We start from the raw sequence: 26,544 nt of genomic DNA, 5'->3' as shown, positions 1-26,544 counted from the left end.
GTGCATAATTTGACATATTTTTGTTGTTAATTCTAAAATTCATGAAATTTCATTATAAGAGAAGCTTAAATAAATAAGCTTAAATTTAAGCTTCAGAGAAACTTGCACTTGATTTTTAAAAATTTATTTTTTTTTTGTGTATTTGATAGAGTTTGTAAAATTTGACTTTTCAATATCTTGCCTGCAAGCGGAATGCTTAAATGGCGTTATTCCAAGAAGACAGAGTTTAGCTTAGTAAATTAATTGTCGTTATTTTATTTTATTTATTTATTTATTGTCAGCAGACATGTGATTATTCATTTAAATATAATTCATAATACAAATTTAACAAAAAAATAAGCTAAATTTTTAATATGTATAAAAATGTAAATGTTCTTGTATAGTTGTCGTTTAAGCATTTCCTTAATGAAGACTTTTTGTAAATTTCATTTATTAATTAATATATTTTTTGTGTTCATACATACAACATATGATTCTTTTTAATGTTTTTATTATTTAAATTGAATTAATAAGATATTTATTATTTATTTTTATTTAATTGAATGTAACTTGTGAAAATGAGTTTTTATCAGAGTGTAAGAATCTCAATTACACTTGCCCCACTGTGCCAGCGACTTGAGCTGCCAAAGCTGTGGCACGTAGCACGCTGAATGCAGACGCTGGTGATGGGGCAACGACGACGACAATGGCGAAGACGAAGACGAAGACGAAGAGGAAGAGGGCAAGGACGACACTTTCAAAAGCATTGTAGCTGCTACTAGGCTAAACACGCAGCCAACAGCTAACTCGACAACAGCAACAGCAACCACAACAGCAACAGCAACTGTTGCAACTGTGCGCCCAAAAATAACTGCCGCCTGCAGGTAATGACAAACAGCGTTCTTATAACACAGGCGACACAAGACAGGCAAAGATACACAGCAGCAACAGCATCACCAACAGCAACAGCAGCAGCAACACTTCCTGTCACGCCGCCAACAACGCGATAACAACAACCACAACAACGTTGTCTTCGTTGTCCGCAGCAGCAGCTTTGTGATTTTTTGGGCCGTTGTCTTTGTCATCGACATCGGCCTCGGCATCGGCATCGGCATCGAAATCGACAACACAAATGACCTTGCCAGCAACTGTTGTCAGCAACGATTGGCGATTGCTGTTGGCGCTGCAACAAGTTTGGCAAACATTATGTGTATTTTTATTTTTGTTTTGTCTTTGTTCAAATGCGAAATGCAAGCAAATTGCCAGCGAATCGAATCGGAGTCAGAATCAGGAGTCAGAGATAAATTGCGTTTATAAATAAATCAGTTTACGAGTATGTCATTGCTTTTGGCCAGGATGTCGACGACAGTTGCTGATGTGCTTGTTGCCACTTTGCGCGCTTTTGTGGCCTCAACAATAGCAACAACATTAATAACAACAACTGCGACACTTACACACTGACTGACTGACTGACTCAGTGACTGACTGACTGACTCACTGACTGAGTGACAGCGAATGTCACTGTCAGAATTGGTGATGCTGTTGCTGTTGCCATCACTGTTGCTGTTGCTGTCACTGTCGTTGTCGCTTTAGCTGTCACTGCCACTGTCACCGATTCAGTGAACTGTGACTCTGACTGTTACTGTGACTGTTACTCTAACTGTGACTTTGACTCGCGCTGGCACGTTATAAATTTCGGGTCGCTGACAGCGACAGCAAAAAACCAACAGCAACAGTAGCAACAACAACTGAAAGCCAACAAATCAAAATCCGAACTTGCCACTTTATTCGCAATTCATATGGCAGCATTGATGCCACCGATCCCTTGCCCCAAAGCAATACAATGACCTTAGAGGTGTGTGCAAATTAATTCATCGACGATAAGAGCGCATCAAAGGGAAGGGAAGGGAGGGGAAGGCAAAAGCATCCACATCATTAACTTTGGCCGAGTGACCAAGTGCGGTTCATCCTCCAGGCGTCGAGTTGTCCATTTGTCCATTTGTCCACTTGTCCACTTCACCATCCTTTCGTTGAGTGGCCTGTTTGCTAAATCGTTGCACATTAAATGCAATTAAGAAATGATTGAAATCATAAATTATCCCTAATTGGCCATAGGAGGCGAACACTGTAGCTCTTCCTCTTGTTGCTGTTGCTGTTGCTGTTGCTGTTGCTGTGGCGGATGCAGGTGCTTGAATGCTTCACTGTGGCGGCTCCCTCTTTACCTGCCACATGCGGCACGTACTCAAACTCGTTGCACAAATTGTAGGGTGTACGGTAGGGTGTATTTTTAGCTACCGGCAACTACAGTGGAATATTTTACACAATTGATGCTGCGATCGCTCACTTAAAGAGGATTCTCAATGGTATTTACAGAAATGTTTAGCTAACATATATTAAAGTCAGATTTTAGTTAAGCTTTTTTACTAGCTTTAACAAACATTCTCATGTAGAAAGTGACAATAGTGGACAATTTAAAATATTATGAGAAATAGCCAAAATAAATATAAGTGTGCCTTGCTAGCGGTAACATTTTCACTTATATTACCCCACCCTATTACCAGGTTACCACGATTTACCTAAAGTACCTATTGATTTTGATCTCCTCCTTAATAACTTTTAATAAATTGTTCTTCTAATGCGTTTTATTTAAATTAAAAAACATACGTAGGATATAGTTGAACCCACATACCAAGTTTAGTACCTCTAGCTCTTATAGTCTAAATGTTCAGACCTGGCTACATCCAGTCGATTGTTAATGCTGAACACGATTTATACTCTAAGGGATCTGTTCATCCCCTTCTGCATGTTTATTTTTTAATTTTTTTACTCAAAAAACATTTAATATTTGTTCTATTCCATTCCATAATAATATCAAAATAAAAAATTTATTTTTCCAGTCAAATCAATGTACTGCCTTCTCACTTTGGGCGTTAAGTAACTTACTAAATAGCTATGATTAAGGGTAAGGAATTATGCTCGACTTATAAATAGATTATCAATTTGATGCTGAAGTTCAGCTGTGATTACTGGTTCATGTTCAACTTTTAAGTAGGTAATCCATTTGATGTTAAAGTTGTTTTATTTTTTTTTTGCCTCTCACGTCCATTGTCCATGCGAAAAAGCTGGAGATCAGTCTTAAGCGATTTGGCGCGAACAGATTCCAAAGCAAACATGCCGAAAGAGAGGCGCAGCCTAATTGCCCAGTTGGCAACCTGCCAGTGCTGCCTGATCCGCCCCAGGTACCGCCCTTGGTCACAGCATGGGTTGGGTAACAATAACAACAACTGTAAGTACATACAAACAACGTCGTATGTAAGTAGATGAAATTCTGATTTTTTTGTATTTTATTTTATTTTTATTTTATTTTTTTTTTTGTTTTTTTTTGATTAAACGTTGAGAATTTTTTGACGTTACCGACGTTGTCGCTGCCTCTGCTGCTGCGGCTGACCGCGGCAACAACTCATGAGACGGCGCAGTTGGTATGACAGCGTCAACAGCCGCAGCAGCAGCAGCAGCGGCAGCGGCAGAGGCAGCAGCTGAAGCAGAAGCAGAAGCAGCCGTCGCGGTTGGCATCGACGTAGCAGCTATAAAAAGGCAATGTTACGCAGTTTCCGAATTAAACAGTTAACACAGCAACGCGACGGCAGACAACGCACCGCCAACACCACCAATATCACCACCACCTACACCAACACCACCACCACCACCACCTTCACCATCAACACCACCAGTTACACCTACACAGCAGCACCTTTTCAGTTGTGGTTCCCCTCCAGCTTTATTCCCCGCACAACACACAACACACATTTGAGAATGTTTCAGAACTTCAGGTACTATCTAATACTGGGATTTGTCATGCTTCTCGAACTGAGCACAGCAGCGCCACCTGTCAGAGAGTCACACAAATCTGTGGAGGTGGAACCGGAGGGAAGGGGAGCACGATTATTGGATCATTTCAATAATCGATATCCGGATGGAAGTTACGAGTTTCGATTTGAACTGGACGATGGAACAGCGCGTTATGAACGCGGTTATTTTGCCTATATCGATGAGGTGAAGACCCTAATGGTCGTTGGATACTACTCTTATCGCATGCCCGATGGACGTTACATCACAGTCTTCTATAATGCGGATCAGTTCGGCTACAGACAGAACCAATGTGAGTAAATTTAAAGAATCTTAAAAAAAAATTAGATAGACTTTGAGATAGGTTCAACGATAATATTTTGAAACTCGCGATTGTATATCAGAAGTTTAATTTGTGAAAATTTATCTAATCATCTGAAATTTACATAGACTAAATTTTAGTAACTAAAATATATAGAAATTTCTTAACATCTAGATCGTTTAGAGGCAACAAATAATTATAACAATTATAATATTAGAGCAACTCGATCGAAGAAGGTCCTTCTGGATTTGTTTATGATATTTGTTGAATATACATATATATGAATACTTTTCGTTTTAACTGTCATATCAATCATATTTGAAGATCCGAAAAATCATAATTACACTTAAGTCATGTTACCAAGACTTCAGTTTTCCCTGTTGGTGACTCACTTGATACTTATTTTTCCAGATAATTCCTTAAATTTTATCCTCATGTTTAATGAATTTTCAAACAACCCATTAGAGACCGTAATAGCTAACTTTATTCTTATGTTATATCTATCAGCTTTTGTAATTTTAATTAACAAGAAAAATAAACTTATCTTGTGTTGAAGTTTATTTTAACCTTTAGATTTATTATATCATTTCGAAAACAAACTAAGGACTTTACTTTGATCTGATATTATACACTTTAAATCTTATTAATAGGTAGTTTACCTAATAATAAACATAATTTTTCCTCTTTCACACCTTCTATTCTAATCTCGAGCTCAAGTTAAAGCAAAACAATCATAAAAAGCCTTATAATTTTTATGATCAAGTATACAAAGTAATTTCTTTTGATTTTGTTTTTTGTTGCAACTGTTTCTTTTGCAGCCATAACACCTGAAACCTATCCCAATTTGCCGCGTTCCATTGAAGTGCCCGTGCTCAAGGAGACGACAACATCGGCAGCGGTGCGGCAGCCTCAACAACAACAGCAACAACAACAATTCCAGCAGGCAATCACAAGCAAATCCTCAACGTCATCCTCACTTGGACCAACGACATCCACATCGACGCCCAAGGCGCCCACTCGAAGGGGTCGCTACTGAGATCAGATTGCTCCATAATTACACACTCTCTCTCTATATTTTTTTTCTTTTATACTACTTATATTGCATTATTATGCTTTTAAAAAGTGATTTTCAATTTTTTTTTTTTTTTGCTCTTTTTTTATTGCAATGAAAAGGAATTAAAAAATAATAAAAATTTATTAAGGCAAAGCAGAAATTATGAATTTATTATTGACGACGCAGTTGTTATTATAATTGTTGTTGTTGTTGGTGTTGTTGCAACTCTTGCTTGACTTTTTATGGCCACTGGGCCACAGGGTCCGAACCCGTCCCGCTTTACATTGCACCAACCTGCCCCTTCCCACCCCGTATCCAAGCAAAGCCGCGATTTTGCGATATTTCGAAAGCCGCCGTCGACAATTTGGCAATAAATTCACCGCAAAGCGGCTCTGGCAATAAAACATACAAGTGCACAAATCTCTGTTTGTGTGCATGTGTGTGTGTGTGTGTGTGTGTGTGTGTGTAAGTGTAAGTGGCAATATCGATGGCATATATGTACATATAACGCAAATTACTAGTAAAATTTAGGGCAACATCGGAAGACAACCCAACGAAAGACAGAGAAATAGGAAGAGAGAGAGAGATGGAGCGGAAGAGAGCAAGCAAGAGAGGGGAAGAGTCAAACTTAAAAGCGAATCCCATGACCAAGTGTGAAGGTCCATCATAAATTTATAAGTGCAGACAGTTGCCAATTGGTTAACATGAGCCGCCAACTCACAATCTGTCTGTCTGTCTGTCTGTCTGTCTGTCTGTCTGTCCGTCTGTCTGTCTGTCTGTCCGTCTGTCTGTCCGTCTGTCGTATTTTGGGCCAAAAAGGATGTGGCAGAAAACTTCAACTTATTTCGCGCCTTAGCGAATGCTGCGATAAAGCCATAAAACAAAAATATGAGACCCTTATGCAGAGACAGATATTATGATTGCCGGTTTAATTGCAATCCGAAAACCACATTAAAGCCAACGAGCAATCGTTAAAACTGATATCATATCAGATTACACTCTGATAATTTATGTGTGCGAATATTGCCATGAAAAATGCTATGGCATTGTATGATATCATATGATATGATATATTATGATATTTCTAGCCAATCAATTCATGAAGCAGATCCCTAAATGCAGAGGAGGCACAATCTATACTATAAGTTTATATACTTGTATTCAAAGCTATAGCTATAACTAAGTATACTATCCTGTATACTTTACCTAATAGGTATTACCTATGAACTATATATCCTAGTATATCTATGTTTCTTCTACATCTAAATCTCTTTGCAAGCCTTTTTAGCTTTAATCCGTAGACTTGATTTGATTTTCTTTGCCATTCTGAATTACACAGAATGAGTTCATTAGAGAGTTAGTCATTTAAATTATTGTCTGAATTAACTAAAACGCAAAAGTGTGTCCCTTCGTACGAATTTGTTCCATTAAAACTCGCTTTGTTATTTAAAAAAAAAAAAAAAAAAAATAGATGTTAAGGCTAGTGAAGAGCGGCATGGAAATTCCAGCGGGACCCACAATAAAATTAAGAAATGAAGTGGACTAAAATGGCGCATTCCATGCGCAGATCTGCTCGGATTACCCTCTGCCGAGGGTGGTGCTGGTTATGCGAATGAGCACGGAATGGGGGAAGTTGGTTACATGAACAAGGATGTTGCAGTCAGAACGAGAGCCAAAAAATGTTCGCGCACAAAATAAACAAAAATGTCGCCGTCTACAGCAAAAAGACAAAACTGTAACCAGCCAAAATAAAAAGAATACAAAAAAAAAAAAATGAAAAGCATAAAGTGTAGCTAATCAAAAAAATAGAATTAAAATAAAAAACTTATTGGAGGAAGTGCTCAAAACTCGCTGCCATAAAAGCAACACTTGGTTCTTTTGTGACAACAGGGGAGCAGGAAGGGAAAGGAGCTGCCACGACAGAGTTGCATTGGTAAAATAATGAAAACTCAGTTTGAGCTATTGGTGCTGATGAATTTTAAGATACTACACAGTATCTTAAATAAATCAAAGCTGAAAATCACAAAGAAAATTTTTTTAAATTTAAAAAAAAAAAAACTTAAAACATATTGAACTAAATTAATTTTTTAATTGAGGCAATAAATACATTTTTATAAATTTATTTATAGCAAATACTGTCGAAATTTAGAATAAATTTACGTTTAATTTTAAGATTTGTGGCAAACATTTGACTGTAAGTGAACATACCCCATATCTGGTGTCCTTGGAGGGTATCCAAAGGCAAACTGTACAATAAAAGCAACTTTGAAAAGTGCTAAGTGTGCCTTTTGAGCTTAGCACGAACTCTAGATCCTGCGACAGGACAAAGGGAAGGGGAAGGGAACAGGAAGAGGAAGAGGAATAGGGTCGACGACCGGACGGACACATGTAGCTGCAGTAGTTAAAATTATCAATGAAACTTTACAATCACGACTTGAAAAGAATAGAATTGAAACTCAAAGTAACAGTTTTTTTTTTTTTTTTTTTTTTTTTGAGGGGTTGGAAACGGAAACGTGGAGAGTTTAAAACTGGCTAAAATGATCCAGCGCCAATGAGCTGAAAGTTAAAAGTGCAACTTTGTTTAACTTTCCCAAAGAGAAAATCCCGTCTAAACAAGCAAAACGGAAGGTGCCACGACATAGCCGAAGGCGCTTAAAGTGAGTGAGGGACAGGGAAAGGATACTAACGACTAAGGACAGCGACAAGTTTGGACTTTGGCAAGTTTTGTGCTCGACACACAATTAAAAAACTTGTGGCACTTAGTACTGAGGCCAGCGCCAATGTCAAGGCCTTATCTACATTCCCAATATTCACAATCCACATGCTTATTAAATGTGCATCAGCTGTGGAAGCGAAGGGAACTGGCAAAGGGGGGATTCTAAAATTGGTATAATCAAAACGCAATAAATATTGCAAATGCGACAAAGTAGCCAAAAGTTTAACGTGGACAACGTCCAAAGCCCATGAAAGTGAAAAAGGACCAAAAAAAAAAAAAAAAAAAGAAACCCAATGCCAGAGCCGAAAGGACGCCTACTTCCAGTCCCTGTCTGTCATAATACCCCAGACTCCTTCGTGGAAAACAACGCCAGGATATGGCTGCAAAATGTTTGCATGCTGCGGTAACACGACAGCAACAACAACAACAACATTAACAACAAAATTTAGCAAAGGATAAAGAATAAACAAAGCACACAAAAAAAGTGGCAAGCGCGTGGCATATGGAGGACCCTGCCAGGAGAAAAGGGAGTGGAAGGCACACCGCAAAAAAAAAAAATTAAATATAAAATGCAAAAATAGCTTTTAAGCAGCGAAAGTCGCGTTCACTGCTCGTTTTTTCATTTCTTTTTTTTTTTAGCTGCTGCGGATTGTGGCTGCTGTTTGGGGAGAAGGGGAAAGGTGACTGGTCGGTTTGGGGCGTATCAAGGGACAGAAAATACCGCCGACACCGTCAAGCGGCAGAACGTGCTAAAAGGACATTGCTGTTTGCCCCACTGTAAGCGTGTGTGTGAGTGTGTGCGCGTGTTGCGCTGTGTGGGTGTGTACACTTCATCAGCGACCGCAGCAAAAGGCAACTGCTATAAAACAAAAAAAAACATCAACAAAAAACAACAAGAATAGCAACAAAAAACAGCAGCAGCAAAAATGTATAAAAAATGCAAGCAAACTGAGCTGTAAACCATCAAAATTTATAGGGCTGAAATCCACCAAATAAGTAGTTTTTTAACCTTTAGCATAATCATAAATTTCTATGCTCAATATAGATTTTCATTAGAATGATATTAGAAATAATTTAAAAATTACAGAACTTTCAATGTATTTCTAATTAATACTACTAAAATTTACATGCGAGTATTGCATACTTTATGGAGTTCTCTAAGAGGTAATTTAAGTGTGGTCTAAGGTCTGACTTAAAACCAAATAAAAAGCCCCCTTGGGATAGTTGAAATATAAAGGCACATATAAACCAAAAAAATAAATAAAAATATTAAAAAAAAACCATATTCTTGTTCTCCCAAAAACGAATATTATTATTATCCGACTATAAAAAAATCAACAAACTTATGTAATTATTAAATGATTTTTTCAAACTCCCTCCACAAATATTACTCTGAGCAGAATATCGATTACACAAAAGAAATATGAAATAAATTTAAAAAATCCTTAAAAGCTAACTCGGGTAACATTATATCAGCTCTTCATAACGAAAGTCTCAGTTTCATTGAAATTCTCGCAAATAATAAAAACATATATATTATATACCTTATTATAGATCTGTAATGTATCTGCAAAAAATACGTATGCCAAAAATATATATATGTACTAGATTGGGATTCATAAATTGAGTTTGAAATGCATAAAGATTATTCTAAATTCCTTATTAAAATAAGTTTAACATTAATATCGACTTGTTAGAGTCAGAAAGTATATACTTTCTTTAAAATTTGTTATTATATTAATTTTAAATTATTATTAAATTTGATATACTTTAGTGGATTTAGATTTAAATTCATATACAATATATTTTTCATATTTGCACATATTAATTTAAACTGAATTTTTTAATTTATATTTAACGGACTGTTCACTTTATCAACTTGACAAACATTATTCGCCAGCCCTGGACAAATCACTGGCGAGCCTCGACAGTGTGCGACGCGCGAGAAACACGTGCCTCAACGGCGCCTTTTTCCCCGGATGCCGCTGCCCTTAGCAGCCGTAGCTGGAATGGAAACAGGGTCAATCCAAATGCTGTGCACACCCCTAACACCGTGGTCCACCGTTCTCCTCTGCAGTTCTCCTCCCCGTGCTGCCACGCTGCTTGCCTTGCTGACAACTTGTAATGAAATTTGCAATCCAAAGTTGTCCTAAGTCGCAGCTAAGCCGCGCTTCCCGAAAGAAGCTCGACCCCATGACCATGCCTCGTTCCGGGTTGCATGACAGTTGGTAGTCATAAGCGGGAGCCAACGGGTTGTGCCCCATGTGCCACACCATGCATATACACATGCATATATCGAAAGGAGAATGGAGAATGGAGATGGGAGAAGGGAGAAGACGGAATATTGCAACTTCAGCTAACTAACAGAGTAACTCACTTTGTTTACGGAAGCGGAAATTAATTATTTTACGTGCCCTGCGCAAATTATGCATTGCATTTCTACATTCCTGCTTTCTTTATGCAATTTTAATGCCACAGATGAAACTGACGCTGCCTTTAACTATTAACTGCAACACAATAACAGAAAGTCCACTTCAAAGCTAATTATTTTCGATAAAAAGTATTATTAAACATGCATGAACATATTATTCAGCTGGCATCTGGATTCTAAAGTGCTTATTCGATTACTATCGAATTATTAATCGATCGATTTATAATTATAATGAATAATTATAATTGATAATAAAAAAATTGTTTTTTATTTTTAGAAATTGAAATTTATTTATGATTACCCTGTGACGCATCACAATAGATAATGTGGCATTTGGACTCTATACAAATTCCAGAAATTATTATCAAATTTTCAATTATTAATGATGGTCTTATCTAATTGAAAATTATGTTAAGTTCTTCTAATATTTAAAGTCTTTTGAACTTTTACTCAAATTAAAATCACTTCCATGATTGTCATTAGAGCTTAGGATAATCTGGAATTTGGGACTCGATTCAAATGAATATTGTAAAGTTAAGAACTGTCTTTTCGAGTTCATGTATACCCTGCTGAAAAAAAGAAATCCAATATAATAGCTGAAAAACTATTTTCTTTACTTGTGAGTGTTTAAAGACAGTTAAGTTAAGACGGTCAAACAGAATTTGCTTTAGGTGAAAGTAAATTTAATATTAAGTACAGAAATATACATGTATTTGTACTTTACGATACAAGATGCATTATAAATGCAATCTGAAGAGGATAAGGAGGCTGGAAGGGGTAGACTTGTATTGCTTTGGGGCCGTTCAGGTCAGTTCTCTTTTTGGTCCGCCTTTTTTATGGCCTCTGTAATTATCACTTTAATGAACTTTGCTATTTTGATAGCACCCAGGAAGGCAAACAATGGCGATGAGCGGAAGGTCCACGAAAGAGTCAAAGTCCGAGTTTGGGAATGCGGATAGCCTGGGTGTTTGGTTTCACTGAGTCACAGCCGAGGGAATGCGGTAGGAGGCTAAGGATGGGGGAGTCCTTGGCTTACTACGTGCGCTAACTCCTTCATCCTTGCTGCTGACGGTGTCTCGGCTTTTATTAAGGAATAAAATTAGTAAGCGCGTGCCGAGCACGCCAAGTTGCAAGTTGCAAAAAAAAAGTTGCAAGTAGCAAGTTGCAAGTTGCCAGTTGCAAGCTATAGTTGTTGTTGCTGCCCACCAGCAGAAAGTAATGTGAAACGAATGTGCGCAAAATAGTACAAGATAAACGCGAAAATTTCCAACAACAAACAACAACTACAGCGAGGAGAAGATATTTACCTTCTCTCCAAGGAAGCGTCAAGGCAACGACAGCTAAATAGCCAAAGGCGCTGAATTTCTCTGCAACCAAAAGAAAAAAAAGCGACGAAAAAGAAGAAGAAGAATTACCAAATAGACCCCACCTCAAATGCCAGCGTAAATCCATCTATAGAGAGAGATTGCAAACTTAATAGATTATATATGTGGGTTCATTATAAAAAGAAACATACAAAAGTTATACGAACTTAAAAAATAAGGTATAGATACTTAGCAAATATGAGCTTAGTAGCTTTAAAATATTTAACTATTGGCATATTTTGCACAAGAACATAATTTATTTTTGGTCATATACTTGTATAATATTTGCAATAATTTTTAATTTACATTATAAAATTTCATATTTATTTTTTTAATTACTTTCACATTTTCTCAAATATTTTTCCAATGTCTTAAATGCATAAATTTGTATACAATTCAAAAGTAATATATTCATTCATATATAGTACTATCCAGGGAACAACAAACCGTTAACCAAAATCAACTGTCATAACTTCATGAAATCTGACCCGATTTTCAACCGGAATGCCATTTTGATTATGATTCGGTCTCTTAATTCATACTGCATTTAAATTTTTTGCATTTAGAAAATTTCATTATTTTTCGACCATCATAGCCATGGCTCCACGTTATTGGTAAGGGTCCCCCCTTTGAAATTTTAAAAATTCAAAATTTTAAATCTCAAATTTTTACTTTTAATCAACTCCTTATATCGTAATTAGTATAAAACGACACTTAAAACTTGATTCTGAGGCCTTTCATTTTCTTGTAAAAAATCATGTGAAAATTAAGAAATATTTTGACTTGTAAAGTTGCTAGATCAGAGGCTTGAGTAACTTTGAACTGTCATAACTTCGGCAATACTGTACCAATTTTTAAGCGGAATGCCATTTTGATCATTGTTTGGCCTGTATATTCATTCTGTATTCAAATTTTGTTAATTTAGAAAATTTTTTTATTTTTCGACTATCGAAGCTCTGGTTTATAGTGATGGTAAGGGTCCCCCCTTTGAAATTTTAAAAATTCAAAATTTTAAATCTCAAGTTTTTACTTTTAATCAACTCCTTATATCGTAATTAGTATAAATCGACACTTTAAACTTGATTCTAAGGCCTTTCATTTTCTTGTAAAAAATCATGTCAAAACTAAGAAATATTTTGACTTGTAAAGTTGCTAGATCAAAGGCTTGAGCAACTTCGGACTGTCATAGCTTTGGCAAAACTTTACCAATTTTCAAGTGGAATGTCATTTTGATCATTACCATTACCGGTTTTGATACCGAAACCGAAAGAAGAAAACTGAAATAGAACCTTCTGCCGAATATATCACGAAAATAAAGTTTAAATATTTTTAAGTTCGTCTGATTTAGCTGGAAACCCTGCTGTCAGGTGATTGATAATGCAATGCAGGATTGTACGAACATACCAAATAATTGATTTAACATACCCCATTAGCCGAATCTCAAATTTACAACGTATGCAAATCATTAGTTCATGCTCTCACCTGTAAAATCGAAACATCGCAAAGTCAAACAGAAAAATACGTAACCCAGAAGTGTGACAAACCTTTGCAATATGCATATAATATATATGTACAGTGTACACACTGAAGCGGGTATGACGGTTGACTCCCAACGGTTTTCATTTTAAAATGGCGACCAAATGAAATTGCTGCAAAATTAAAATGCACCCGGCGGCATTTTGTTTTTCACGCCACGAGGCGATTAATCATAAAAACAGATTTAAACATGGCACAGCCAGAGTGCCACCGACATTTGCATGAGTGTGTGTGAGTGTATGAGTGTGTGTGTGTGTGTGTGTGTGTGTGTGTTTCAGATACATATATCTGCTTGTTCTGTATTGTTGAGCTGAATTCAATTGAGTTGTGTTCTGTTCTTTTCTGTTCTGTTCTGTTCGGTTTGTTTCGATTCGGTTGGCCGAGCATATAAAATATGCAAAATATTTTGTAATGTGTTTATCAGTGTGTATATTTAGCTTACTTACCACACACGTACACACACACACACACAAACACACACACAGACGGACAGGAAGATGGAGTGAACATTGGCGGACAATGTTCCGTATATGAATGCATTTAAAGTGCTCTATCAAAAAATGAGCTTTAACTGCAGTGGGAAACTGCAAATAAATTCATTGAATTAACAAATAGCTTTATGCTCATTTTGCACAATTTTTCCCGACGCTTTTGCGGATTTCGTAACATTTACCCAATTTTACCAGCCTCCAAACGACCCTCTCCTTCTCCCCCTTTCCCCACTCCCTCTTTGCCACGCCCCGTTAACAAAGCAAACAAACAAACAAACAACGTGCCGAAGTTCAGTTCACAATGGGCCTATTTGTTGGTAAAGCTCTTAGTGGATTTTCGTTAAAAATTTATATAGACACAGACACATACGTATTCGCAATCAGTGCGCAAGAAAGAGCGAGAGAGAAATACGCATCCATATGTACGGCAGTTGTTTGCGGTTACATTTTTGCCACCATTACTTATGCACACATTTATATTTATCTACATACTATATGCACAAATAAGTGCTCATATGTATTTGTGTTGCACATACAAATGCAGTTAACTGTGTAACTGGAACTGACTTCATCGGGGATTCCGGAGAGGCACCGATGCCACCGGAAATGTCAGGCTCTTCGGCGATAAATTGTCCCTGGAGCTCAAGCAAAAATCAACCATGTACAAAATTATATTCCGAACGGAAATCACTTTAGTAGGGTCACAAATTGTTGAGGTCGTTGTTAAGCTTTCGATAGCATAATTCGATCAGCGACATTACCATTTCAATTATTAATAGTTGTGATAGTAAATTTAATCGTTTTTAATACTCGCGATAGTAAGTCCTCTCATTAGATCCGATTGCAATATATCTTACTAGTTATATCACTCACTATTTATGTTATACATCATTTAAATTTTCGTTATTTTCGATAGAACTGAAAATTCTATCACTCGAGTATTTAAACTATTAAAAAGCTTTAATAACTCAACATACTTCCATATTGTGAATCAAATATTGCGACTCTTAATTAAACGTTCAACAATGTCGTAATTTATGCATTTATTTTATTATATTAAAATTATTATTTAAATGCTAATCAACAAATTGTAATATTTAATATTGTTAAAATAATATAAAAAGCAAACATTTACCTTTTGAAAAGCTTAAGTAATTTTCAAAGTAAGGCTCAAAAGAAGTATAAATTACAGCTTTATATCGATCTATTATTATTATTAATTTGTGTTATTTGTTATAAAAAAAAAAATACAAATACAAATTCTAAATTTTCCTTTAAACGTATAATGTTGAGTACATTATTCTAACTTTAATATAATCAGGTAGTACAAGTATCCAAGTAAAATAAAACATGTTATAAAAACTATGTTGCCAACAATTACCAAGTCTTGTTGCAACCCTTTTAGAGACAATAATAAATGCGCTTACAGTCAAAGAGATATTTTAATTTCAACTCGTAGAACGTTAAGGAAATGTCGTTAAGAGTTTTGAAATGAATGTCCCATGAAAAGGCACTTAAGGACGGGCATTATGTATGAGAATAATATCTTTGCAGGAGAAATGCCTTAAATAATAAGTATAATAGAAGAGAAAACAAAGTTTCGATTGGTGCCAGCTGCCACGGGCTGACGAACAATGAAACTTTGTGGCGTAAACAACAAAAGAGGCAAAGATTTATACGTGAAAATGGCTAAGGAGGGTTGGGAGATGGCATGGATGGAAGAGGTAGAGGAAGAGGAAGAGGGAGAGGGAGAACGAAACCATAAACTACAATCGGAGCAAACAAAAGTAGAATCAAAGAGGAGAAAAACTAAATAAATAAATAAATATGCACACACTATACAGAAGAACATCCTTTCGATACATACATATGCAAAAATTGCAAAAGGATTGGCCAAAAGTGAAACACTTTGATATGCATCTAAATGGCATCATCAGCATTGACTGTGGCCCCAAATGCGACGACATGGCACAACAACAATAACAACAAAAACAAAAACAGCTACAACGGCAACTTTTAAGGATAACAACAAGGACACAAACTAGGAAAGCAATCAAGTGCCGTGCGATTGAGAGACAAACAAAGGCAAAATTCGAGATTCTTGAAGATGGCAGCAAAACAAAACCAAATAACACAACAAAAATAAAATCAAATACAGAAAAACAACTCAGAAAACTGCAAATCATTTTGCGGGCGTTAGATTTTATTTATTTTCCATCTAAACCAAAGTCAAGCCAACACCATTGAGCACGACCTACTGCGCACAGTGGGCTGATATCAGTGGCAAGGTGTAAAAATTGTATTCGATGAAATATGCTAGATACGACGTATAGTTAAAAGAGAATTTCCAGTACCTTATTTATTACCTAATATAAATAGAGTTTTAAATACTTCACAAACTAAAGACCATTCCATTTTGTTGATTTGTTAATTTACATTGATTATTATTGATAATATTGATTTACATTGGCGAAATCACAAGGTAATAAGAAATTATACATTAACTTAGCTTTTATTTAGTTTATCATAAATTTTAATTACCTTAAGTTTCTTATTAATTTTAAGCCATTTTAAAAACAAGTCCTAACCCAATTTTAGTTTCTCAGGGCCGGTTTTTCAATGTGTATTTAACGGTTTGATAACTATACAACAGATATTTTGACGTAAAATGTATAGAAATCAATGTCAAATTTGAATTTATCTATTATATAATTTAAGGAGACATTGAAAAAGCGGCTCTCAGTATCTCAGTTCGCTTTATAAATTTTGTGAAGTAATACTAATCTTTGTAGACAAAGTAAATGATGTGACAAACATTTATTTTCCATTTCTTTTATTATTAAAATTAAATAAACTCACATGTTTACGAAAGCAATTTACATTTTCATAAATTTAATGTAATGAAAATTCACACAAATGTAGTTTTGCTATTATCATGCCTGCTGTTACAAATATTATCATATAATAAATATCGATTACATAAATTTCGAAACGGCGTTTAAGAAGTATAACTTGGATTACTATAAAAAAAAAATTGTATTTACAGACATTTCAGATATTTATTTCATAATTAAGACTACATTATATGGGGTATAAAAAAAAATGAATAAATACAAAACACAATTCGTTTAAGCATGGTAAGGGGCTTCGTCCCACTGTGCGACACTAACAGTTAGTTCTGTATGCTCACATATGTGGCTTTATCGCTGGAACTTTTGTGGCTTTGTGATGGACTCGATTGGGCAACAGTGACGGCAAAGGACTTCGCTCAACTGTGGAAGGAAGTGCAACATTGATGATAATGTCAATTATGATGATGCTAATTTTTAGACTGTTAATGAAAGCTCACTTTTGTAGATATTATATCCACGCTCATCGGCTATATAGTGAAGGGTCTGGATCTGAGGGACAACTCCAGCGACGGGCACCGAACTGTAGCCCTCCTGCACATTGATCAATTTATTGTCCACACGCTTCCCGTAGAGCTTCATATAGTTGACCAGGCCATTACTGAGTATCAATCTGTGGAACAGATGGAGAAAAAAAACGTTAAGTCGCGTGATTTAGGGAGAGACAGATGTGTTATCTACTTATGCTCCTCGGTGCCATTCGGATGCTTCTTGCGGTAGTTCTCCACCACATATACTGGCTGTGATGGCTGCGCTGACGTTGTGGGTCTCGGCCTGGTTGTTGTCGACGTTGCCGCTGTTTCCAGCTCATCAAAGAAATAATCAAAATTTTCCTCTTGAAAATCCATTTGCGGAAATACGACCAATTGATCCTCATACAAAGGGAATTCTGAAGGTGTTTGTGTTGTCGCTTCGCTTGTGGTTGTTCTTGCTGTTGTTGTTGTTGTTGGTGGTGTTGTTGTTGGTGGTGTTGTTGGTAGTGTTGTTGTTGTTGTTCTGGGAGTTGTGGTGACTGCCACGTCCTCAATATCAGCCGGCCAAACAACCAATTGTAATTCATAGAGCGGCTGACTGCTGCCACCAGACATCGAGTGTCTCAGGACAGCCTCCTCCACCTGCTGCTGCTCCACATCCGTTGGCTTATTAGTGTTGCTGGTGTGCGGCACGTTGCAACCATTCGCCTGCAGCAGTTTCTGTTGCTCTAACGAGCCCATTGTTGCATCGAAAGTCAATTTACAGTCAATGCGCTTCGACTCCGGATGCGACTCCTTCTCAAGCACCATTTCGGTGGTCGTCAGCTCCTGTTCCTGTGGCATTGTTGTTGGCATTGGCGTGGCACATCGAGCACAAATCACGGACAGCAGGAGGATTAGTGTCAGCGACTGGGCGCCTTGCTGCCACATGTTTGATAACATTTCTGGCTTGGAATTGCGTCGGGGACTCACTCGCTTTTCGAATTGGACTTGGGCTTTGATTCTCCTTACGATGTCAACTCTTGTTGTTGTTCACTCAAATCGAGCATCTTATATTTATACCCAGAATACAAAGCGCAGCAGCAAAGCCAACAGCGGCAGCGACGCAAGCAGCGACGCTAGCAGCGACTTAATCAACAACTTTTTTTTTGAGAATTACAACCAAACACTTTATAACGTTACCGTTATGTGATAAATGCGAGAACAGCAATAACAACAACAACCATAAAAGCCAGTGAAGAGCGAAAGAGGAAGGGAGACAGACAGAATGCAGCTGAGGAAATGAGTGCGAGTGAAATGGTAAACGCAGCATTCTGTACGCATCTTTATGCATGCACAGTGGCTCACAACTTATTTGACCCACTACACTTTTAATTCTGATTTAACAAATATTAAAAAATATTTTGCTTAAGTTTATGCACTAATAGCAAATCTGAATTTCATTTACATCTTCTTAACGTTATTAAATATAAAATGTATTTAAAGTTTTTAAGAGTAGTGTGTTAAATATGTATATATGTATACATAAGTACGCAACTAAGCTACATATGTAGATCTGCAGTAAAAATATGCTAAAAATAAGCTTAAAATAAAATAAATATGCTGAAAACTAAGTTAAGTCTAAATGACCAATAATACACAAAATAAATTGTTTTAAATATTTAAATTTAATTTAAATATGCCGCTATAAAGTCAATTTCATCCTCATCTTCGTGCGATGTATTTTTGTCATTGAAAGAAACCATATTTAAATATTTTTGAGGCAAATCGTTAGTTTCACTTTTTTTTTGCACTCGTAAAATTTCGCGGCAAAGGGACTGGTTGCTTCATAATTTTTATCGATAGCAACTTACGCGATTATGTATGAACGATTTACGTAACCTTAGGCAAAAATGAACAAGTTTCGATTTTTGTGTGTTCGTAAAACATTTGTAACTCATAAAATACTTCATGTTGATGCAATATATTATTAAAGCTGAAGTCAGCTAAATGAAAAATAAAATTTGCTAGATTTCTGGCCATAAGCTATTCGTTAAATTTATAAGCTTATCCATTTTCAAAACTGCTAAAACTAGCCTGAAATATGCTAAACTGCCAGCACTGATGTATATTGATGCCATTACACTCTCGTTAATAAGTAAATTTGTTGGTATCCAAGCAATTAGTTATGTTTTTCTACCCTGCGCCTTAATGGAATATGATCAATAAAGGTTATAATGCCTATGCGCATATTTATGTAACAGGCCAAACAATTTTGTATTTCCAACTCTCGTAGTAGCTCGTATTTCAATAGAGTTTGCGCGTTTTAAGCAGCTTTTACTGTGAGAGTATTATAACTACAGAGGAACTTTTTAGTCTGCTTGATATTTACTTTTATGACTTTTCCGTCGTCAGCTTTAATCAAAGTTCAAATTCTCTAAGGAATTCACAGTATTTTTTTTCCTGAATAAATTATCTTAGTATCGTGTGCTTTTAAAAAGTTTTTTTTTAATACTTTCAAAGTATGACAAAAAAAATCCTTTAAACAAAAAAGTAGCATTATGTGTGTGATACATGTACACACGGTTGCTAAATTTGCTACATTTTTTAGTTCTCTTGTACGTTGTATTCCTTTTTTTTCAAAATTTGATTTACATGTGTAATATGAACAAACAATTCCATACTCAAATTGAGGGCTTTTAAGAGATATAAACGATTCATTAAAGCGGTCTTACTCATTTTCAGTCAGTCAAGTAATTGTTTGAACAAAATAAGAAATGCAATATTTTTCTCTATAATCGGGTTAAATGTTAATGTGTATGTGTAATGTGTATGTGCTTACTTATGCGCTTAACTGTTACATTGCTACAATTTTTATGGTTATTCATTAAAAGATGTGCAAGTCATACTGCAATATTCTGGCATACATATAGTACGTATGTATATATTTTAAGCACCCTATATCCTTTTATTCCTGTTGAACAGTTGGGTTAACTGTCATTTATCTGAACGATCTTTAGAACACAAACTCCCTCTCGCTTCCCTCTCTTTCCCCTCTTTCTGGCTTTTAACAACAATTTGCTGTTTTCTTTTCATCTTGCACTTGCCACTTTTTAGCGTTGTTCTTTACTTGCCGTTCTTTCGGTTATTTGGACAACATCATTTATAATAAGATTTTCATGCTGGACAGCGAGCTCAACTAACGCCAGCGTCGCAGCTGCAGTCAGCTGTCGGAGCAGAGACTGAGGCAGAGACTGAGGCAGAGACAGAGGCAGAGGCAGAGACAAAGTCGTCGGCGACCATTAACGAAGCGTTGCTGTTAACGTCGTGACGTCGCGTCGCTGCTGCTGGTATTGTTGTTGTGGTTGTTATTATTGCAGTTAGTCCCTGTTCTGTTGTGAGTAGTCATAAAATATATTTTATGTTGAAAATTATTTTTAAACTTTATTTTGTGCCGGTTTTTCGGTACATGTGCAATAATTGCATTTTTGACATCACTGACTGTCTTACTGACAAATCTAGAAGAAGAACGACAAACATTATTAATAGGAAAATCAACGAAAATTATACATATGTATGTACATATATGTAAATAAAAAAAATAAATCAATTAATTTAAATGCTGCTTGGTATAAAATGAATATTAACTTACAATGTGCATACATAAATCATTGCTAATGTTTTAGATTAGTTTAGTTTCGCAGTTTCAAGGACATGCTACTGTTTTGCATAATATTTGTGCATAGAAATTTAATTTTCTACAAGAACATAACACAATATGCGTCTTTAATGTGCAATTTGTCAAAACTTATTTGATTTATGAGCCTAGCAAGAAACAAGAACAACTTTGACCGCCCAACTGTCAAACGACAAACCAAAAACAACAACAAAGTTACGCCCTGTCCCCAATTGCGTTCCACGTTCCCTTCCCTTTCACTCCCCCCTCAAGCACAATCTCAACACCCCCTAGTTACAGTCGATATCTCAGCACGGCTGCTAATCGTCCATAGAAGAGAACTTTAAAGCACAACAAATTGAAATTCGCATCCACAAAAATGTTCAACGTCCAACGGTTCCTGTCCAGAAATATGTACATTTATCTACAGTTAGTCAAGTAATTGTTTTCACCGGGGTACAAAGCCGTAACGCATATTGGTTTTAGTTGGCGTTTTGGTTATGTTTGTATTTTGGTTTTCGGTTATTGGCTTGACAAAATCTTTGTATATCGGTTTTGTAACGGTTATGGTATGATTCACTTTCGAAATACCGACATGATTTTAAAAATATACTAATTTTTTGACAACAATTCTTTAATTTCAAAAAGAAGATCTGTTTACTGTGATAAATATTAAAATGAAAAAAAAAATCAAATTTAGTTTAAAAAACGATGGTTAACCGTAACATGAATCGGTTACGGCTATTTCGAATTGAATAATTTCGGTTTCGGTATAAAAAAAATATCAGTTAACCGTTATGGTTAACTGTTATGGTTCCAGTTACGGTTACGATTAAGGTTTTAAGCACTCAAATCACATATTTGTTATTTAATTCTCAAATTTGTCAAACAACAATCATTTTTAAATTATTTCCATTATTTTGGTCTAAGGCACTTTAATATAACAATAAAAAAAATGTTAGAAACCAAGAAAAGGTATTTTTTACAAAACGAAATAAGTTAATTTTATACTTTGTCAAAATAATTGCTTGCCCTACTGTTTGTGTTGAGCTCAGGGAAAAGCGTCGTTGTCGGGCGATAAACAAGGTGGTAGAAAATCAGAGTTTTAGTCCCTGTTCGTGGCACATGATTTTTGCCTAATCTAATTTGGCCTCTTTGGGGGCCCGAGTCGGGTTCCGGCTTTAATCATGTGACTGCTGGCGATTTGTCACAGCTGCTGGACAGCCTCAAAGGAAGCAAGGAGAGCAAAATCAGTGAGCACTTAATTTAATTTACATATTTCAATTTGATTGAATTTTAATTTAATTCAAGCCGACAAACAGTCTACAACATTTCTTGTGTTTTAACCAAGGCTGCAAACCGGTTCTGAACCGAGCCTCGCTGAACCGGTTCGGTGCGGGTTTTTAAGCAATCCGAGCCGGATCATGAGCTGAACCTTTGATATTATATACTCCGTGAACACGAACCGAACCGAACCAATTTATTAAATAAATGGTTCGCTTCGAAATAAAAATAACTACATACTTTTTGTTAGTGAAGTAAAAATACATCGTAATATCGACAACTTCATTTACGCGAAACCGATTATCGAGTACTTCGACTCGTAATCGTATATCGATTTCCATGAAAACATCGACAGTACACTGGAGTTTGGGTTCATCGTACTTCATTTGCAGAACTAAAGATCTGCAATTAAAACTTTTCTTGAAATTTAGTGCTTATCGAGAAGTGAAGTGAATTCATTCGCGCGGAAACAAAACAAGTTCACTTACAAAAATCACTTAAGCATAATAATATTAAAATTAATAAGTCATCTTAAAACAAATTTAGACTTTTAAAAAATTAGATTTTTATTTAAATTTACTTCGTTATAAAAGTCAAGAAATATTATATACAATAAAAATTTTTTTTTATTTTTTGCATAAAATTTAACCAGTTCTCGAACCCAAAGCGAACCTTTTCAAAAATGTTGGTGGTTTGCAGCCTTGGTTTTAACATTATAAGCCATAACTAATTACATATATATGTACATATATGTATATGGATGAAATACTTTTGAAAATTGAGGTAATTGTACAAATGCGTAAATACTAACAAGAAGTTTTCTCTGTAATTACTTGAATTCTTTGGATACATCAACTAAAAAACAATTGAATCCAATAATATCACTTTAGATGCCTTCCTTACAACTAAAATTTCGTGTCCAGAATCTTATTGAAGCTGGTACCTTCGATTTGACCCACTTTTTGGTGTAATGAAAATCGAAAATCAATAAAGAATAAATATATTGCAGGCTGACAACTGGTTTCAGAACCATTAAAATCATGAAACGTTGACCATAAAAGATGCTTAAATTCGAGAACACTAAGAAAGCAATCGTCATAACATTGGCATATAAAAGACCTGGAAGTTTTGGCCAATTGAACAGAGCTGGAAGAGCACTGCAAGAGAGATGAGAAGCTATCTGGGTTATATTTTGCTTATCAGTGCAGCTGCTGCAGTTGATATCTCAACGACCACAAAGCCGGAACAACGTAACAAAAGACAGCTGGCAAGTGAAGTTGGACCACAAAGGGGAATCAGCAATTGATTTTCAAATCTCTATTCCCAAACAGATTACCAGTTCCCTGGGCATTCCCATCTACTATGACAACTTCAATGCAAATCCCGGACTGGAGCCAGTGCAACCACTGCAGCCTGTGCAACCACTTCCACCACTGCAGCCCATTACGGTGGTTTCGCCCGTGGTTAGCAACACAGCGGGTGTGCAAACGCCTGGATTTTTGCCAGCATTTGCACAGAATCTGCCCATTGTGGGTCCGCTTTTAGCCAATCTGCAGCTCCAGAGTTTGCTTGGCGGCTTGGGTCTCAATCTGGGCAATTCGGGTCAGCCGGGTGCCTTGGGGAATCTTGGAAATCTGGGTAATTTGGGACAGCTTGGCAACTTGGCCAATCTGGGTGGACAGAAGCCACCTGGCGGTTCAACACCTCAGACATGTCCAATCACCCAGAAACTCACCTGTCGCTGTGATCCCCTTTTGCCATTGCAATTGCGTGAATCGGAATCCCATCTTATCAAGATCATCAAGCAGAATATCCGACACAATGATGATGGTTCCCGAGAGCTCCGTCTGGTGATCAGCAATGGCGTTATTCTCTATCATCGCAACGAGAAGGATGCCATTAAACAGCAGGGATATTACGCCCTTCCCTTTCAAAAGGAGCACTATTTAAACGTTCACTACAGCATTAACAAGACCAACTACACGGTCAAGGCCGATATCGGCAATTCTCCACCAAAATCTGATTTCGATTCCTGGACACCGAGTCAACTAGACATATTCTAGGACTACATCGTATTTATATATGTTTTCAGTTCTCTAAAGCGTAGCCTTTTTTTTTTTTGTATTTCTTTTTTAATTACATCTTTCTATTAGTAAGCTAACTTATGATTCGCTTGCAGCACAATATGTTATAAAATGTTTATGCTTACGATTACGTGTCCAAAAGCACACTATAATATATTGTTTTTATCCCATGTGATTGGGAAATACGCATTTTGAACACCAATGATTTTACAAAATACATTTAAAATGTTGGTATTCGAGAGTACTATCAAGTGTCATAAACAAATTTATCATATCTGGCTCTGGAAAAATAATATTTGAACAATTTTTTCGAAACTGTTATTATGTTATTATTAGCATATCTTTAGTAATTTTCGTCCGAACCGACAAGATTGGTATCAAAACTCTTCTCAGTACCAGAACTCTTAAAATTATATAGAATTATCCCAGAATTAAAGGACCAATTGTCCTTAAAACATAATTTTAATCTAAAAGCACAGCATTTTTTAGCTCAAAAACTCAAACGGAGACTCGGAATTGATTTTAGAACTACAGTTTCTTGGTGAAAACATCTAAGAATTGAACGCAGATTACGAATTTGGCTTACAATTTTTTTCGAAAAACTGGATGCACCCTAATGTGTATTCTCGTATAACATCTGCGTTTATTAGCTGATGGTTAGATGCTCTAACTTTTTTAATCTCTAAGACCTAAGCGCTTATACAGACGAGCAGATAGAGTCTCGAACCCAATAGCATTTTGAGTACTAGGCTAATAACTTTTGTCTCTTCTTTTCCTCTCTCTCTCTCTCTCTCTCTTTATCTCTATCTCGCTCTCATACTATCTCTATTATTTTGCCCTGCAGCTTAATTTCATTAATTGGACTTCCTAATTTGCATTACTTTGAATTTCTTGGTTTACGCTCGAAATTCAGGAATGCGAACAAGAATTTTCATAGAATAGAAGAAAACTGGTTGAATTTGGCATGCCAAAAATGCAACAGGAAAAACAGTTTCCCCGATGCACTCAATTTGCGAATGGCAAATGGAAATCAAGCTGCAATTGCAATGCCAAGTTCGAGTCAAGCGGAAGCAAAATAACGACGACAACGGAGCACAACGATGATGACAACTTTAGCAATAAGCAATTTTGACAGGATGCCCTCGAAACTCAGCTCGAATTGCCACCGTTGCTCAACAGTTGACGACATGACGATTTCCTTGCCATTTCCAGCCACGCCTCGTGTCGATTCCCGCCCACCGTTTCGCCCTGTGGCAACTGGGATACTAAACGTTTAACAAAAAATAAAAAATAATGTATTATAATAAAGAGATGTAAAAAGAGTTTTGAGTAAGGATATGCAAACATAGAGATAGACAAATTTATAGATGCAGATACGTGTATATCTGCATACATTTACTTTTACTTATTTTATTTATATACATATAAAGATATTTTCAAAACTATTAATTTTACTTGAGCTGTAGCTATTATTCGTTTTGATTGCTCTAATTTAATCTGAAATGAGACTAAAGTTTTTTATTTATTGAACCGCACCAAGTTTTTTTTTGTGAAGCTTTGATCGAGTTGAAATTTTCAGCTTTCGTAGTACACATTTCGGATCTTAAGCCATAAACAATTTTTTGTATACAAAAATGTGTATTAATTAAAATTTTACATTTAAATATTGTTTCTATTTCGATGTGCAAGTTAAAATTATTTAGTATTTTAAATATGATAAGGGTCAAATAAGCTGTGAGTCAGTTTAAAAAACAAACCCGGTCAGAATAATGTACAGAAAAATGTATGTTAACAAGGAGAAAATTATTCAATTTAATTTGGTTTGAAAATATTTCACAGCGGCGGTGTTTTGAAATTTTGAAGATTTGCTGGTCTGCTTACTATTATGGAATTTGGATTACCAGAATTAGCATCGGGCGACTGCAGCTATTGGCAATTAGAAACCTTTGGAAATTCAGAAGCCAATTCTATACTAATCCCCCACTCTCTTTATGCAAGGCAGAACCATAAATGTTGGCTATGCCTGGAGCAATAACTGTTAGCTGTGCTGCCAGTTATATCCTGCAGAGCAAACCGCATCGGTAACAATTGAAAGCGCATTTGAGTTGGCTTCAAACAGCTGCTGGGTGTGAGGAGTGAAGCGTAATTAACAGCTGACTGGCAGTAAATAGCCTTCCCATCCCCTTGACCATCTGTCCAGAACCTTTCACTCATACGTTGGTTGCTTTAAACCTGGTTTATAGAGAGCATCTTCAAGTATGGCGCTGCTGACTCGAAGTACGCATCATTAATTCGTCTGAATGCTTCACATTTTGTAGCTCTGCTAAAGTGTTGTTCCAATTTCAATTGCAATTGAATATGTTTTTGTTGTTGATGTTGTTGTTGTTGTTTTTTAATGTG

General features: G+C 36.1%; 3 protein-coding genes across 3 annotated transcripts; 2 read left to right on the top strand and 1 right to left on the bottom strand.

Annotated features, from left to right (window-relative positions):
- Positions 1 to 3,654: 3,654 nt before the first annotated feature.
- On the top strand, positions 3,655 to 5,265 carry LOC117793406. The gene is made up of 2 exons (XM_034633717.1): positions 3,655 to 4,138; positions 4,966 to 5,265. The coding sequence occupies exons 1-2, from the start codon at positions 3,793 to 3,795 to the stop codon at positions 5,181 to 5,183; spliced, it is 564 nt and encodes a 187-aa protein (XP_034489608.1). The 5' UTR covers positions 3,655 to 3,792; the 3' UTR covers positions 5,184 to 5,265.
- Positions 5,266 to 16,601: 11,336 nt separating this feature from the next.
- LOC117789772 (probable splicing factor 3A subunit 1) lies at positions 16,602 to 18,106 on the bottom strand. The gene is made up of 3 exons (XM_034628908.1): positions 17,330 to 18,106; positions 17,089 to 17,261; positions 16,602 to 17,011 (listed from the first exon to the last, which is right to left on the bottom strand). The coding sequence occupies exons 1-3, from the start codon at positions 18,061 to 18,063 to the stop codon at positions 16,926 to 16,928; spliced, it is 993 nt and encodes a 330-aa protein (XP_034484799.1). The 5' UTR covers positions 18,064 to 18,106; the 3' UTR covers positions 16,602 to 16,925.
- A 5,106-nt stretch (positions 18,107 to 23,212) lies between these two features.
- Positions 23,213 to 24,459, top strand: LOC117790201. The gene is made up of 2 exons (XM_034629544.1): positions 23,213 to 23,327; positions 23,392 to 24,459. Exons 1-2 carry the CDS (start codon positions 23,229 to 23,231, stop codon positions 24,121 to 24,123), a joined length of 831 nt encoding a protein of 276 aa, XP_034485435.1. The 5' UTR covers positions 23,213 to 23,228; the 3' UTR covers positions 24,124 to 24,459.
- Positions 24,460 to 26,544: the final 2,085 nt, after the last annotated feature.

The sequence above is a fragment of the Drosophila innubila genome, chromosome X, assembly GCF_004354385.1.
Source record: "Drosophila innubila isolate TH190305 chromosome X, UK_Dinn_1.0, whole genome shotgun sequence".
In the NCBI taxonomy this organism is placed as follows: domain Eukaryota; kingdom Metazoa; phylum Arthropoda; class Insecta; order Diptera; family Drosophilidae; genus Drosophila; species Drosophila innubila.
The sequence above is the reverse complement of the archived record's forward strand: the minus strand, read 5'-3'. Positions and strand labels throughout refer to the sequence as shown.